This window comes from Hylobates moloch, unplaced genomic scaffold, assembly GCF_009828535.3.
Source record: "Hylobates moloch isolate HMO894 unplaced genomic scaffold, HMol_V3 SCAFFOLD_14, whole genome shotgun sequence".
Classification (NCBI taxonomy): domain Eukaryota; kingdom Metazoa; phylum Chordata; class Mammalia; order Primates; family Hylobatidae; genus Hylobates; species Hylobates moloch.
Window position 1 is genome coordinate 73,245,392 of NW_026652289.1, and position 16,483 is coordinate 73,261,874.

Consider the following 16,483-nt stretch of genomic DNA (forward strand, 5'->3'; position numbering starts at 1 on the left):
GCTGAGGCGGGCAGATTATCTGAGGTCAGGAGTTCAAGACCAGCCTGGCCAACATGGTGAAACCCTGTCTCTACTAAAAATAGAAAAATTAGCTGGGTGTGGTGGCGGTTGCCTGTAATCCCAGCTGCTAGGGAGGCTGAGGCAGGAGAATCGCTTGAACCTGGGAGGAGGAGGTTGCAGTGAACCATGATTGCGCCACTGCACTCCAGGTTGGGTGACGAGGAAGACGGTGTCTCAAAAAAAAAAAAAAAAAAGGAAGAAGAGTGCCTGTGCAGGAAGCCTACCTTTTTGCCAAAACTATAATCTGTGTTATGGGTGACTCTCTGTAAACTATCTTGGTATTGTCTGGTTACTTTGTTGTTCTGATTGCAACGTTCTGTAATTGGATTAGCTGCAAAAGGTATAGCAAGCCTCTAAGGACCATCATCTTGCTATCATTTTATACCTTCTTTCCTGAAGTCCTTTTTATCCAAAACACCCCCCTACCCTTCTGCCATTAGTTCAGTCCTACGATATAGCAATACCACTAAGTGTGAACTTGAAGCTCACTTTATTTTATGCTCCTCTTTGATTATCACAGCTCTTAAAGAACCACTTTGAGACAGAAAGAAATAGTAAAAAATTAAAATTAAACCAAATATAAAACACAGTGAAGATGCATATGTCAATGAGCTTGTCTACTTTGTTGACCAGCTTCGCTTCACATGTACCCTAGCCAGAGACCTCTGCCAAGTTCTTGGCACTCACTCCATCTAAGAATAGGCTGTCACATACGCTGCACCAGATATTCCAAACTACAGCAACCTTATGTGCCAAAATGCCCCACCAAGTATAAGAGTTACATATGAAAATATTGCAATATAAGAACATTTGACCACAGAAAACTAATTAACACAAACATTTCCCAAATGTAGAAATGATTAGTCTTTTTCAGTAGAGGAGTTATTTTAGAACCGAAGTAATTTTATGCTGTTTCTTATAAATAGGCAGCTGTGTTGAGTTTTTGATACTAGTTCTTCTACAAGTGGACTTTTTGTAGCGTAATCAGAGATAACAAAAGAGGAAATAAACGTTCATTTGGATATAACTATAAGAAGAATTGCAACTTCTAAGCATGGAGAGGCAGTCTCTCCATTGTATCTTTTGATGTCTCTTCATTCTTAAAAGTTGTAATTCCTCTTGATGATGTCAAGAACATTCTCTGCCATAGAAAATTACCTTGTCTTTTGTTTTACTCTGATGCTTAGGCCTCCCATAACAGTGATGCATGCTCTGATGGGAGAAGGAAGCTTAGGCTGTAAATTTAAGCATTTTAATCAGTAAAGATTTGCTCTGGGGAAACATATTCATTTCAGTGAATGTTATTCACTGAAAAAAAAAAGTAGATATTTTCGTAACTGTGAAAGATATCTGGTTGATGGCTGAAAAACTATTTTGGTTTGTGGAATTTTTTTTTTTAATGGAAACCTATAGGAATTTACAGGAATAAGATTAGGTTCCAAACTGAAATTGAGAGTGATTATAATCTTCATATTGCCCTGGATTTTCACACATTGGCAGTAAACTCATTTACAAATTAACTTCTTGTACTCTTGGGGTTGCTCTCTCCCCATTCTGGTTATAATGGCTTGCCTCCAATGTGGACAAGATAGAAGATGGGTAGATGCTTGTGGAAATCAGAATACAGTAATTTGCATCAGACTTATACTGTGTCCATTTATCCTGGTTGGCAGGAATACATGGTTTACAGAAAGCATACCTACATGAGGCTTGATGGCTCATCCAAGATTTCGGAGAGGCGAGACATGGTTGCTGATTTTCAGAACAGGTAATGTTCGTGGGAATTACAAAAATTATCTTTTTAATTTCCTTCTAGTGCTTGAAATGGTAAGTTGTTTTTTTTTTAAATGCCAGGACATCTGAGATTGTTAAGGAATCAAGATGTAATTCCTGCCATTTTAAGAAGTTACTAAATCTTATCATAATTCAGATCTATGTGTCTGGGAGAGAAAAAGAGAATATACCTGATAGTTTGTATGTTTGAAGTATGCTTTCTTATGACACCAGTGCCTATTTCTTTGGATAATAAAAGAAATCATTTCTAAGTATGAACCAAGATCCTCCTCAATGGATAATAGGTATGTAGAAAAAAATCCACTACCCTATATTCCTCATTGCTTACAGTAGCCATTTCTTTTTTGTGTGTGTGAGACAGTCTCTCCCTGTCAACCAGGCTGGAGTGCAGTGGCACGATCTTGGCTTACTACAGCGTCCGCCTCCCCGGTTCAAACAATTCTTGTGCCTCAGCCTCCCAAGTACTGGGATTACAGACATGCGCCACCACATCCAGCTAATTTTTGTATTTTTAGTAAGGATGGGATTTCACCATGTTGGCCAAACTGGTCTTGAAATCCTGGCCTCAAGTGATCCACCCGCTTCCACCTCCCAAAGTGCTAGGATTATAGGCATGAACCAATGATCCTGGCCACTAACAGTAGCAATTTCTGAGTGTTGACTTAAAGTTATTAGTTTGTTTCTGTGTTTCATTTTGTTTAAGAAAAAGTACCTTTTATTTTCCTGCTTTCCTTTTAACATAGTAGCAGTACAGTGCAGTATGACAAATTGCAATACTGTACAATCTATTCAGCTGGCAGCTCTCAGCCACAGTACCTCTCCGACCTGCTAATGAGCCTGTGAAATTTCAATTACCGCCTGCTGAATGCTGATGGTTTACAGAGCCATAATTATCCTGAGTGCAGCTTCTCATTGTAATAGGTAGAGTCTGGTTACTGCTCTCTCCAAGGAGAAAGCCAGGCTCCACTAGTGACGGGTCTGTTGAACTTCATCTTCAGTTTTCCTCCTTAGACCTGGAGAGCCAAGGAATAAAGCAGATCTTAATGTCAGTAAATCAGAACAGCTTTGACTTTGGCTTTTAATTGCATGGCCTCTTAATATTTCACTTCTGAATTCTTGTGAAGAAAATTAAGCACATAGCCATTTTATTTAGATTACAAGTTTTAATTCCATTCAGTTCTAAAGCATGGTTTAATTCAGACATAAAATAATTTGGCGTAAAACACATCCATAATTCAACATAGAATGTCCTCTGTTTAAAGGGTTTTTCCTAAGTTAAAACTACACACCAGAATTCCAGGTGCCTGTTTGACCAACAATAAGGAGAAGATCTGCTTCAAACCCGTTTCCATTTGTTACCCTGGTGCAGCTGTGTGGATAGCCTAACCTAGCTTCTCACCTAGTAGAAGCTACCAGTAGATTCTAAAACCAATTATTTTAAAACATGAGTAAGCATTGTGCCTCCTTAGCCCACCACATTGTTTTGGCAAAAAGAGGAAAAAAAATTACTGGGTGATCTTCATCTCTTCTTAATTCTGAAATCAGTGATACATATTTTATCATGTCATGTCCTTACCTACTCCAGCCTCAGAGCTGCAACTTGACAAGAATCTTATGTGCAAGCTGTAGACTGTATGTTTCCTCAGAGTGCCTGTATTTTCTCCAGTCATGCCAGTATATCTGTGATGTGGGCACACTGGTATGGGGTAGCATGCTTTGTGAGTTATGAGAAAAGCCATTAAGTAATAGGTATTTCACCTGATACTGTTTTTATTTTCACTAGTATATTTGATATTGTACATTTAAGGATCTTTTTAACAGTAATGTTTTGTTTTTCTTCAGTAACAGTTGGGGCCTTTATATATTATAATGAAATGCCTATTGAGAAAAATTTGAAAAATATTTAAAGATGAAAATAAAGGCCAGGTGCAGTGGCTCACACCTGTAATCCCAGCACTTTGGGAGGCCGAGGTGGGCGGGTCATCTGAGGTCAGGAGTTCGAGACCAGCCCAGCCAACATGGTGAAACCCCGTCTGTACTAAAAATACAAAAATTAGCCGGGCATGGTGGTGGGCGCCTGTAATCCCAGCTACTCAAGAGGCTGAGACAGGAGAATCACTTGAATTCAGGAGTTGGAGGTTAGAGTGAGCAGAGATCCACCACTCCACTCCAGCCCGGGTGACAGAGCGAGACTCCGTCTCAAAAAAAAAAAAAAAAAGAAAAAGAAAAATCACCCACAATCCCACTACTGTTAACATTTCGGTATATCCTCTAGTCTTTAACGTATGTATAGGGTTACATTTATACTGTTATCATATTATAGGTGGGATTTTGTATCCTGATTTCTTCTACTTAATATTCTATCGTAACCATTTTTGTATATCATTAAAAAGCCTTTGCCAACAACTTTTTTTTTTTTTTTTTTTTTGAGATGGAGTCTCGCTCTGTCACCCAGGCAGGAGTGCAGTGGCGTGATCTTGGCTCACTGCAACCTCCACCTCCCGGGTTCAAGCGATTCTCCTGCCTCAGCCTCCCGAGTAGCTGGGACTACAGGCGCCCGCCACCACGCCTGGCTAATTTTTTCTGTTTTTAGTAGAGACAGGGTTTCACCATGTTAGCCAGGATGGTCTCAATCTCCTGACCTCATGATCCACCCGCCTCAGCCTCCCAAAATGCTGGGATTACAGGCATGAGCCACCACGTCCAGGCTTGCTGACAACATTTTTAATGATCACTATTCTGTTACACTGGGTATATATACCACTTTTCTACTATTGAATAGAAATATCTACTAGAAATGTTGAGTGAATATTTTTGTGTATAAAGCTTTGTCACTATTTTAGAGTACTGTCTTAGCATAGATTCAAAATGGGAAATTACTGAGTGAAAGGATAAGAACATTTAAGACTATGTATATTTCTTTGCAGAAAATTCTACTAATATAGACCCCAGCCAGAGCTGTAGTATGTTGACTTCTAGCGATTTGGGCTTCTGAGTTGTAGAGCCGCAGTCATTCTCCTGGCTTACCCAATTATTAGAAAACTGGTATGTGAGACCCAGGGCTCAGTAGATTTTGCAGTACCTTTGAGGTGGAAAAAAATCAGGAGGTGTATAATTTATTACCTCTGAAATATCTTACTTAACTTGGGAAGCAGAATTACTTGGGCAGTCCCAGTAGTAGTGCACAATGATTTTGAAAAATTTAGCTCTAAAAGAATGGCATTTTCACCATTAAATTTTACTTGGCTCTACTTAGTAAAAATGTATTTTTTCACAGCTTTTATTAGGAAATCTTGCTTGAGCCTTCAGACTCAAGCAATCACCTGATACAGACTGCAATCACCTGATACAGAGAAAAAGACAGGTGTTTTTGGACACAAGCACTCCTTGCCAAATATTTTAATTATTGTTAATGAAGGACATCAAAAGAAAAAATTGCAGTTTCAACTGGAAAGCCCTGTGGCTCAAAGGTCAGCCAGAGTAAACAACAACGCCTATAAAAAGCCATTTACATTCCCTTCATACACGATTTATTTATAAGGGATCCTTCCAGGAAAAAGTCTGACTGAGACTAAAGACTGTTTGGCCAGGATGTCCTGACGGGGCAACATTCAGAGCATGTGACCAGTGCGTGATCCTAGAAGCCATTCACAAGGTCTTTGCTCTGTGGTGCCTTGGCCTTTGCTTCCCTTCCTCCTAACCCACGACCTTTACCAAATGGATCCTCGCCCCATTATCTGACCACTCAGTGTGAGTCTTTGGAAAACATGAGGAAAAAGTGACTGTAGCATGGATTTTTTCTTTGTGGGTGTTGTAGAGATTCACAGTTGTCTTTCATTGTGGTTCTTTTTCAGTCATTCAACAAGCCTTTACTGCAGTCAGCTATGTGCCTAGCACTATTTGGGTATGTTGGTGCAAAGTCACCTCAGTGGGTTATTAAAGAAGAGTGAGAGCGAGACCTACACATGTCTTTGCTATGTGGTTTTATAGGCCCCTTTACAGACCAGCCAGATGCCTGGTCTTTAAGGTCTGTTACAAGAGACCCTGAGTTGAGATGCATTTTCAGCCTCCTGCAGAGGGCACCCAGACCACCATGTTGCCTTCTGGGATTTTGTTTTCTCCTGTTTTGTCAGAGCCCTTAAAATGTTAATTCACATTATCAATACTATTATAGCATTATTCAGTAGAAAAGAACTTCTTAGTAGTTTGATTTAGATGCTTTTGTTTTTTACAGCGGTATAGTCCACGGTAGGAACTAATTTCTTTGATTATAAGAACCCAAGGTTTCTGCAATTCTTATTTTTTTATTAAAATATGATAAAATTACATTGAATTCATCTACCTCATCATCACAAGGCATCTTTTCAATACATAATTGATATCCAAAAGAAACCATTGTATTTCTAAGTTTTTCTACTAATTTATTTTTACCTACATTTCTTTCACTAGTGTTCTTCTGTATATAGCCCCTATTTGTAAGTGATTACACATCTAAACAAAACTCTGGCTGTACAGACTATGGAAATTACTCATCTTTTTCTTTTTTTCTTTTCTTTCTTTCTTTCTTTCTTTCTTTTTTTTTTTTTTTTTTTGAGACAGGGTGTCACTCTGTCACCCAGGCTCTGGAGTGCAGTAGAGCAATTACAACTCACTGCATCCTTGACCTCCCAGGCTCTAGTGACTCTCCTACCTCAGCCTCCCAAGTAGCTGAGACTACAGGCTCGTACCACCACACCCAGCTAATTTTTGGATTTTTGTAGAGACAGGGTTTTGCCCTGTTGCCAAGGCTGGTCCTGAACTCCTGACCTCAAGTGATCCACCCGCCTCGGCCTCTCAAAGTGGGATTACAGGCGTGAGCCACCGCACCTGGCCAGAAATTTCTTATCTTTTTGCTTCTAATACTTTATTTTGTTGTACTTCTCAAATGCCTTGTCTTTTCCCACCAGTCCCCCATACTCCCACCCTGTACCCATTCCGTGACGCTTACCCCATGCTCATATTTTGGGTCTCCTCAAGAATTATCAAAAAAAGTCCTAGCTATTGGATGACTCCATCAACTCTCACACAGGTATCAGAGAGGAGCCTTTGATTCCTTGCCTCTGTACCCACCAAAGCAGGAGAGGAGGATGTATGGTGCAAGAGCAATCTTCTCAGTGCAGAAGTGGGAAGGATTGCTTGTCCTTTTTAAGAGATGGGATCTCACTTTGTTGCTTAGGCTGGAGTGCATTGGTGTGATATATAGCTCACTGCATCCTTGAACTCCTGAGCTCACATTATCCTCCTGCTTCAGCCTCCCAGGTAGCTGAGTCTACAGGTGTGTACCACCATGCCTGGCTAATTTAAAAAAAAAAAATCTTTGTGTAGATGCAGGATCTTTCTGTATTGCCCAAGCTGATCTCGAACTCCTAGGCTCAAGTGATCCTCACACCTCAGCCTTCCAGAGATTAGTACGGCCCTAAAAAGCTCAATCAGTTTTTATTTGAAGCCTTGTTGTGGTTAAATGTTCTTCTTTGGGCCTGTGAGATACCCTGCCTCCTTCCATTTACATCATCCCATATCTGTGGGAAAATGTGTTTATAAACTGGCAGATGCCCTTCAACTTTTTGGTTTACATTACACAATTTAATCATAAAGATGGCGTTTTATGAATTAAATAAATAAAATTACGAAATATTAACCTTTGTGATAAAATTCAAGGATAAGCTAGTAGAACTTTCATGGGAGCACGAAGCATTTGGAATCACTAACTGAGAGATCGCCACCCATGGTCTGTTATCCATGCCTCTGTAGGAAAGTTGTGTTTAATTCAATGCAAATAATGGGCAGATTTGTACAGGACGTACCTACCTTCGTGAGAAACCAGGATGTTTATTTCAAAATAGTTCTTTCACCGATACTTATGTTTGACATTGATACGTCATCAGTTAGTCACTTCAGCAGTATTCATAGCATCTTCATTTTATAGTCCAGGAAACAGACTATCAGCAGTCAAGTGACTTTACCAAGGAAGAATAGCCTGAAGGGATGAGAGCATCCTGATGTCAGTATGTTTGTTTCTGGTGTTTTGTTTTGTTTTGTTTTTTGTTGTTTCTTTCTTTTTTTTTTTGGTTTTGTTTTTTTTTTCTTACTGGAATCCACAAAATAAAATTCATTTTACACTGTGATTTTAGTACCTTTATTCTATATTTGAAACTTCACAAAACATTACTTACCCTTATGACTTGCAATGCATTAGAATATTTTCTAATCTCTTTTTTCTTTCTTTAATTAATTTCTTTCTTTAATGCCATCTGAAGTACCAAACTGATGTCATGACCAATGATAGGTGTGACCTGCAGTTTGAATAACACTAATCTAAATGAATTTCCAGTTGGATTCCCCACTACAAACATGAAAAAAAAAAGGGGATTAACAGCTTAACTTAAAAGGGCTGTCCCGTTTGCTCACCAGTGTAATGCAGTCTATTTTCCTTAGAGATATTCTGGAAAATAGCCTGAGGTGTCAGGAATATGAAGATGCAAGATAATCTTAAGATATATTTATGTGATCTATATGAACTGGGCTAAAACTGAGCCCCTATTTGTGTGTGTGTGTGTGTGTGTGTGTGTATGTAGATAAATCTTAGAGTCAAAAGCCTGTTCTGCCGGGCACAGTGGCTCACACCTATAATCCCAGCACTTTGAGAGGCTGAGGCACGTGCGTCACCTGAGGTAGGAGACCAGCCTGGTCAACATGGTGAAATCCCATCTCTACTAAAAATACAAAAATTAGCCAGGCATGGTGGCGGGCGCCTATAATCCTGTAATCCCAGGTACTTGGGAGGCTGAGGCAGGAGAATTGCTTGAACCAAGGAGGTGGAGGTCACCGTGAGCCGAGATCATGCTACTGCACTCCAGCCTGAGTGACAGAGATAGACTCCATCTCCAAAAAAAAAAAAAAAAAAAGCCCGTCCTTTGTGATCTGATATGGGCTTATTCCCAGAAGACATTCAGTAAATATTTGTTGCTCGAGTGAGTGACAGTGGTACCTGCTAGTTTATTTGTAATTCAGTGTTTCTTTGAAAGAATATAGGAAGTAGAAGGAAACTGAGAAAACCATATTTAATCATTTGTATGTAAGGGGTGTGTTGGCATTCATCCAAAAGTACTTAATTCCAGCCTGTCTTCATGGACTGATCCTAAATTCAAGTTAGCATATAAAAGTCATGGCCTGGGTCTTAGTTCTTTGAGTCATTTTTCTGGGACTCAACTTTCTTCATCTTAAAGTGAGTGCTTTGGGGCCCCACACGGTGGCTCACGTCTATAATCCCAGCACTTTGGGAGGCTGAGGTGGCCGGATCATGAGGTCAGGAGTTTGAGACCAGCCTGGCCAATATGGTGAAACCCCGTCTCTACTAAAAATATAAAAAAGTAGGCAGGTGTGGTGGCGAGCGCCTGTAGTCCCAGCTACTTCGGAGGCTGAGGCAGGAGAATTGCTTGAACCCAGGAGGCAGAGGTTGCAGTGAGCTGCGATCGCGCCACTACACTCCAGCCTGGGCTGGGCGACAGAACGAGACTACGTCTAAAAAAAAAAAAAAATGAGTGCTTTGGAATAATAACATTAGTCCCCAAACTATTATAAGTTAATAGTCCCCAAAACTATTATAAGTTTTCTTAGAGAAAACCAGGAAGTACTAATTTACTTGGCCTCTCTATATGAACTAGGAATGGTTTGATGTAAAGTTATGACAGTGAGAGAGATCTGTACATCTATGGTAACATTTTTCTGTTATATTTGCTACATGTTTATGCTTGTGTTGCCTATCAGTCATCTATTAGTGGGCAGCAAAAGTTTATCTGCAAATTGGAAGATGACCTCCATGTTTGATTTAACAACAGAGCAACGTTGTATAATGCTTTACAGAAATATCAATCAGGCCTAGGTAACCACCAAAACTCTTTTTAGTCCTAGACTTTATGTTCTGTATTCAGAGATCTCTCTCTTTTGATACATGCCATTTTTTCTTTTGAGTTTTTCCTTTAACATATCTCTCCCTTTTCTGCAGGAATGACATCTTTGTGTTCCTGTTAAGCACACGAGCTGGAGGACTGGGTATCAATCTCACTGCTGCAGACACAGTAAGTAATGAGAGCACAATCAACTAGATATGCAGGTTTTCTACTATGAAACCTATTATGCAGGTTTTTCTACTATGGCATTCAGTTTGTTTTACCCTTTGCTTTTGTGTCACAAACTTGCAAACTTTTTTTTTTTTTTTTTGAGACGGAGTCTTGCTCTGTCGCCCAGGCTGGAGTGCAGTGGCACGATCTCGGCTCACTGCAAGCTCCGCCTCCCGGGTTCACGCCATTCTCCTGCCTCAGCCTCTCCGAGTAGCTGGGACTACAGGCGCCCGCCACCACGCCCGGCTAATTTTTTTTTTGTATTTTTAGTAGAGACGGGGTTTCACCGTGGTTTCGATCTCCTGACCTCGTGATCCACCCGCCTCAGCCTCCCAAAGTGCTGGGATTACAAGTGTGAGCCACCGCGCCCGGCCAAACTTGCAAACTTTTTATTTCTTTGCCTCTTGTGTTAAAAGACTGTAGTTGCTCTTTGACTGGAACTAGAGTATTTTAGCTTTCTTTACGGAGTTTACTATTCATTTTCTTTGAATAAGTTTTTTTGTTTTTTGTTTTTTGAGACAAGGCCTCACTCTGTCTCCCAGGCTGGAGTGCAGTGGCATGATCATGGGTCACTGTAGCTTCAACCTTCCCAGCCTCAGGTGATCCTCCCACCTCACCCTCCCAAGTAGCTGGGACTATAGGCATGCGCCACCATGCCCAGCTAATTTTTGTATTTTTTGTAGAGATGGGGTTTCACCATGTTGCCCAGGCTGGTCTTGAACTCCGAGGCCCAGGTGATCCACCTGCCTCAGCCTCCCAAAGTGCTGGGATTACAGGCGTGAGCCACTGCGCCTTGCCTGAATAAGTTTCTTACACATTCATTTGACACATATTTCACGAATGCCTACTATGTGTCTGATACTGTTCGAGACATTTAGGGTACATCAGGGAAAACAGACTGGAAAAAAAAATCAATCCATCCAGATTTGTTTTAGGAGCTATAATTGAACACATCAGAAAGGATTGTTTTGTTACTCTTATGCATTATTCCATTAATGGAAACACCCATGTTTTGTATCCTGAACTTCAAAAGGTGGTTGGAGAGCAATGAAAAGGGTAATTTCAAAAATAAAATGGAAAAGATATTCCAACAAATTATCCACTCTTTCCTACCCAGTCTCCTTGAAGGAATGCTTCAGTGTTTGAAAGGGCGAAGAAAAGAGGATTCCTGGCTGGGCGTGGTGGCTCACGCCTGTAATCCCAGCACTTTGGGAGGCCAAGGCTGGTGGATCACCAGGTCAAGAGATCAAGACCATCCTGGCCAACATGGTGAAACCATGTCTCTACCAAAAAAAAAAAAAAATAGCCGGGCATGGGCGTGGTGACACGTGCCTGTAGTCCCAGCTACTCGGGAGGTGAGGCAGGAGAGTCGCCCGAACCCTGGAGGCAGAGGCTGTAGTGAGCCAAGATCACGCCACTGCACTCCAGCCTGGACGACAGAGTGAGACTGTCTCAAAAAGAAAAAAGAAGAGGATTCTTTTTGAATCTCAAAATCATTCCTAAGATTCAAATATATTTAATAAGAATTTTAGTAACTTTGAGATTTAAGAATACATAAATGGGAAATTGTTTTATAAAAGGCATGACTCTAAAAATGGCACTTAATGTAACTATCGTGGTGCCTCTCTGACATATAGAACATCAAAATCCCCACAACTGTGAGGAGAAGGCAAACTCATGAGGGTAGTGGAGAAATGAGGTACAGGAGTGTAGAGGCTTGAATAGATTCACAGCAGCAGGGGGAATATATATATCTCTCTCTCACTAATCTGATACTACACATTCTTTTTTTTTTTTTTTTTTTGAGACGGAGTCTCGCTCTGTCACCCAGGCTGGAGTGCAGTGGCGCGATCTCGGCTCACTGCAAGCTCCGCCTCCCGGGTTCACGCCATTCTCCTGCCTCAGCCTCTCCGAGTAGCTGGGACTACAGGCGCCCGCCACCACGCCCGGCTAATTTTTTGTATTTTTAGTAGAGACGGGGTTTCACCGTGGTCTCCATCTCCTGACCTTGTGATCCGCCCGCCTCGGCCTCCCAAAGTGCTGGGATTACAAGCGTGAGCCACCGCGCCCGGCTAATCTGATACTACACATTCTGTAATAGCAACTATAGGATGCACCTTCTTTGGCATCTAAACTTTCAGTTAACCAGGTACAGCAGGACATCAGCGCCTAAGGGACACTGGAGGCATTGCTGGGTAGCTGTACATCATCATCATCTGTCATACTATGGAGGGCTGTCAGTGTGGTATGTGTTGTTCCTGTGGGTTCTCTGATGTGGTGGCTCACTTGAGCCATATCACATAGTTTCTACCATATCAGTTAGTAGAAACTTGCCTTTCTCCTTGTTATCTCTTGGTTCCCTGCTCTCTGTATCTTTTAAGAATGTCAGCATAGTCATACTCTCAATGTGAGTACAAGATTCATCACTTTGTCCCAGCTGGTCTTTTGGACTCCACTCTCAGTTCTTGGCTTCATACCTGCTGATCCAAATCCATTCTTTGCTATGCTGGTACTATGTTAGTTTCTCTATGCCCTTTATTAATCTTGCCACTCCTTTGATTAAAATTCTTCAGGAATTCTCCATCAATTATAAAATAAAGTATAAGGCTCTTCATTTGTGTCCTTTATCTACCTTTACAGCCTAATTATCAGACCACTTTCCCTTCCAAATTTTATATTCCAGAAATAATGATTGACTTGTAGTTCCCTGAACACACCATGCCATATCACACTGTTGGATAAACTGTTCCCTCAGCCTAAGTCATCCTCCCATGAGTCTCCTCTTCCACCTGGTGAACTTCTGTTTGTTCTTTAAAACCCCATTCAGGTGTGTCAGTATTCCTTCCCCAGCCCCTCCCTTTATTCAAGTTAATCAAAATACACTGTAAGTAGTTATTTTACATACTAGACTTTGGCCTCAACAATGGAAGGAAGTCAAAAGTCTGCATTTCTAGGCTGAACGCGGTGGCTCACGCTCGTAATCCCAGCACTTTGGGAGGCTGAGGTGGGCAGATGGCTTGAGGTCAGGAGTTCAAGACCAGCCTGGCCTGCATGGTGAAACCCTATCTCTACTAAATATACAAAAATTAGCTGTATGTGCTGGCACACGCCTGTAGTCCCAGCTACTCAGGAGGCTGAGGCAGGAGAATCACTTGAACCCAGGAGGCGGAGGTTGCATGAGCCAAGATCGCACCACTGCACTCCAGCCTGGGCAATAGAGCGAGACCCCATATCAAAAAAAAAAAAAAAAAAGTCTGTATTTCTAGTACCTGGAACAGTTTGTTCATTTGTTCATTCATTCATTCATTCATTCAACAAATGTTTAATGAGTATCCACCAAGGGCCCAGCATTGTTTTAGGCACTAGGAATTCAGCATGCAACAAAACAGAGTTCCATTTCTATCTTCATAGTTACTATAAATTACATTTCCAGTGGTGGGAGAGGAGACAAAGCATAAAGAAATGGAAAAAATACTGATAATATGGGGCCAGGCACAGTGGCTCACGCCTGTAATCCCAACACTTTGGGAGGCAGAGGCGGGCGGATCACAAGGTCAGGAGTTGGCCACCAGCCTGGCCAATATGGTGAAACCCTGTCTCTAATAAAAATACAAAAAAAATTAGCTGAGCGTGGTGGTGGGCACCTGTAGTCCCAGCTACTCGGGAGGCTGAGGCAGGAGAATTGCTTGAACCTGGGAGGCAGAGGTTGCAGTGCGCCAAGGTCGTGCCACTGTACTCCAGCCTGGGTGACAGAGTGAGACTCCATCTCAAAAACAAGCAAAAAACTGATAATATGAATGCTATGAAGAAAAATTCATCAGGTAAGGAGTGGTAGCATGAGAATGATCAGGGATTGCTGTTTTATATGGATTGGTAAGGCATCTCTGATAAGGTGACATTTGAGCCAAGATCTGAAGAAAGTAAGGAGGCAACCTAAGTATATACCTGGCAGAAAGAAGAGCATTCCAGGCAGAGGAGATAAGTGCAAAGCCCTAAGGTGAGAACATGCGTGGCATAATCAAGCAAAAGGAAGCAGCCCAGAGCGGGTAGAACAAAATCAACTATGGGAAGAGTAGTATGAGATGGCTATTGCAGAAGCAGATCATATAGGGTTTAGTAGCCATAGTAAGGACTTTGAGATGGGGAGCAATTGCAAGAATTTGAACAGAGGAGTAACATGATCTGGTTTGAGTTTTAAATGCATCCTTCTAGCTTCTGTTCAGAGTGGGAGAAAAAAATGAAACGCTACAAGGAGACATAAACAGGAAGATCAGTTAGGAGTATCAGACATTAAGTGGCAACGTCACCCACGCAGCAGAGTCTGAAGTTCAGGAGAAAGATTAGGGATAAAGTTGTATTTTCTTTTCTTTTCTTTCTTTCTTTCTTTTTTTTTTTTTTTTTTTTTTTTTGAGACAGAGTCTTACTCTGTCGTTCAGACTGGAGTGCAGTGGCTTGATCTCGGCTCACTTCAACCTCCACCTCTCAGGTTCAAGTGATTCTCCCACCTCAGCCTCCCGAGTAGCTGGGACTACAGGCGGGCACCACCATTCCCAGCTAATTTTTATATTTTTAGTAGAGACGGGGTTTTACCACGTTGGCCAGGCTTGTCTCAAACTCCTGACCTCAGGTGATCTGCCTGCCTCCGCCTCCCAAAGTGCTGGGATTACAGGCGTGAGCCACCACTCCTGGCCTTAAAGCTGTATTTTCAAATCATCAGGTTGTAGATGATATTTAAGACCATGAGGCTGTATGAGGTCACCTGGGGAGGTCTAGCATAATTTCATTTTATTAAAGTATGTTCCTCTTCTTCTCAGCTTGCCTATCTCAGGTTTAGTCTGTGGTTTCTTAAGGAATAGTTTCTCTGGTTGTTCATTTAAATGGTTAAAAAAAAAAAAAAAAAAAAAAAAAAACTTAGCAGATTTAAAGAGAGATCTGCACCTTGCTTCCAAGGTTCACATAGTTTGCCCTGTAGAAGTAAAGAGCATCCTGCCAGCCACAAAGAAGCAAAGTAGGCCTAGGCCTCTGATCCATAAGTAGAGGAATAAGAGTAGGAATTCTTTTTTCATCCTGAAGGCCAGAAAGGGGCTCTAGGCTGGGCATGGTGGCTCATGCCTGTAATCCCTGCAGTTTGGGAGGCTGATGTGAGTGGATTGCTTGATGGCAGATGTTTGGAACCAGCCTGGGCAACATAGGAAGACCCCATCTGTACAAACAAGTTTTTTAAATTAGTCAGGCATGGTGGCACATGCCTGTGATCCCAGATACTCGGGAGGCTGAGGTGGGAGGTTTGCTTGGGCCCAGAAGGTCAAGACTGCAGTGAGCTGTGATTGTGCTGCTGCACTCCAACATGGGCAACACAGAGAGCCCCTGTCTCAAGAAAAAAAGAAAGGCTCTGAATACTCTGATTTCTGAATTCTGAAATAATTTACATTTTAATTTTGGGGGAAGGGCTTGGGGATTCACTTGTAAATCAGAAGCTCCTGGAATAGTTCTTAGAAAAATGAGACAGCAAGATTGAAATTAATTCTGAGGATATACTGTGTGTGTGTGTTGCTAGAGAAACAGTAGGTTTAGCTGCTTGTCTGGCATTTTTCCTTTGCCCTGAGATTTATTTAGCTTTGGGATTTCCCCAGAACCATTTATGGACAAGGAAGAGATTAATTGACCTAAAAATGTCCGGAAAAACCTAATGTCTTATGATTGAGAATGCATATGTAAAAATGTATTTATAAATAGTGAGACTCTGTCTGGCCTACTCTGTTAGTAAAAACATGGTTTTAGCAAATGATGTGTGGCAGCTGCCTTTTACTGTGTCATTGTATATGCTTCCTGAAGTAGGGTTATCTTTGCATTTGACTCTGTTTAGTAAGGGGTTGCTATAAACTGCACTGTTTGTGTTTCTATGTCAGACCTGTTTTAAATGCTTATGTGTAGTGAGAATGAAGAGCTTTTCTCCCTTTGCAGAGATTCAAGAAGTCCTGTCTCACAGAACAGCTTTTTTTTTTTTTGATTCTGGGGAGAGAGAGAGGCTCTGTCGCCCGGGCTGGAGTGCAGTGGCATGATCTCGGCTCACTGCAAGCTCTGCCTCCTGGGTTCACGCCATTCTCCTGCCTCAGCCTCTCCGAGTAGCTGTGACTACAGGCGCCCGCCACCACGCCTGGCTAATGTTTTGTATTTTTAGTAGAGACGGGGGTTCACCGTGGTCTCGATCTCCTGATCTCGTGATCCGCCCGCCTCAGCCTCCCAAAGTGCTGGGATTACAAGCGTGAGCCACCGCGCCCGGCCACAGGACAGCTTTTAGCCCTCTGCAGAGGCCGAACCTCCGCTCATTCTCTTGAGAGAAAAAGCTCCACCCTCCAAGTGTTGGTCCAACTTTTCCCAGTTGTTCCTCTAGAAATTTTCCTGTTTAAGCAGGGCGTGGTGGCTCACGCCTGTAATCCCAGCACTTTGGGAGGCCGAGGCTGGCGGAT

General features: G+C 41.9%; 1 protein-coding gene across 2 annotated transcripts in view; it reads left to right on the forward strand.

The window, feature by feature from the left end:
• The window catches only part of INO80 (INO80 complex ATPase subunit), a 139,348-nt gene that overhangs the window by 109,715 nt on the left and 13,150 nt on the right, over nucleotides 1-16,483 (forward strand). For both annotated transcript variants that reach the window (XM_032176234.2, XM_032176235.2), the window contains exons 28-29: nucleotides 1,734-1,828; nucleotides 9,899-9,971. In XM_032176234.2, coding sequence (XP_032032125.1) covers nucleotides 1,734-1,828; nucleotides 9,899-9,971 — 168 coding nt within the window. The remainder of the gene's footprint in view (nucleotides 1-1,733; nucleotides 1,829-9,898; nucleotides 9,972-16,483) is intronic.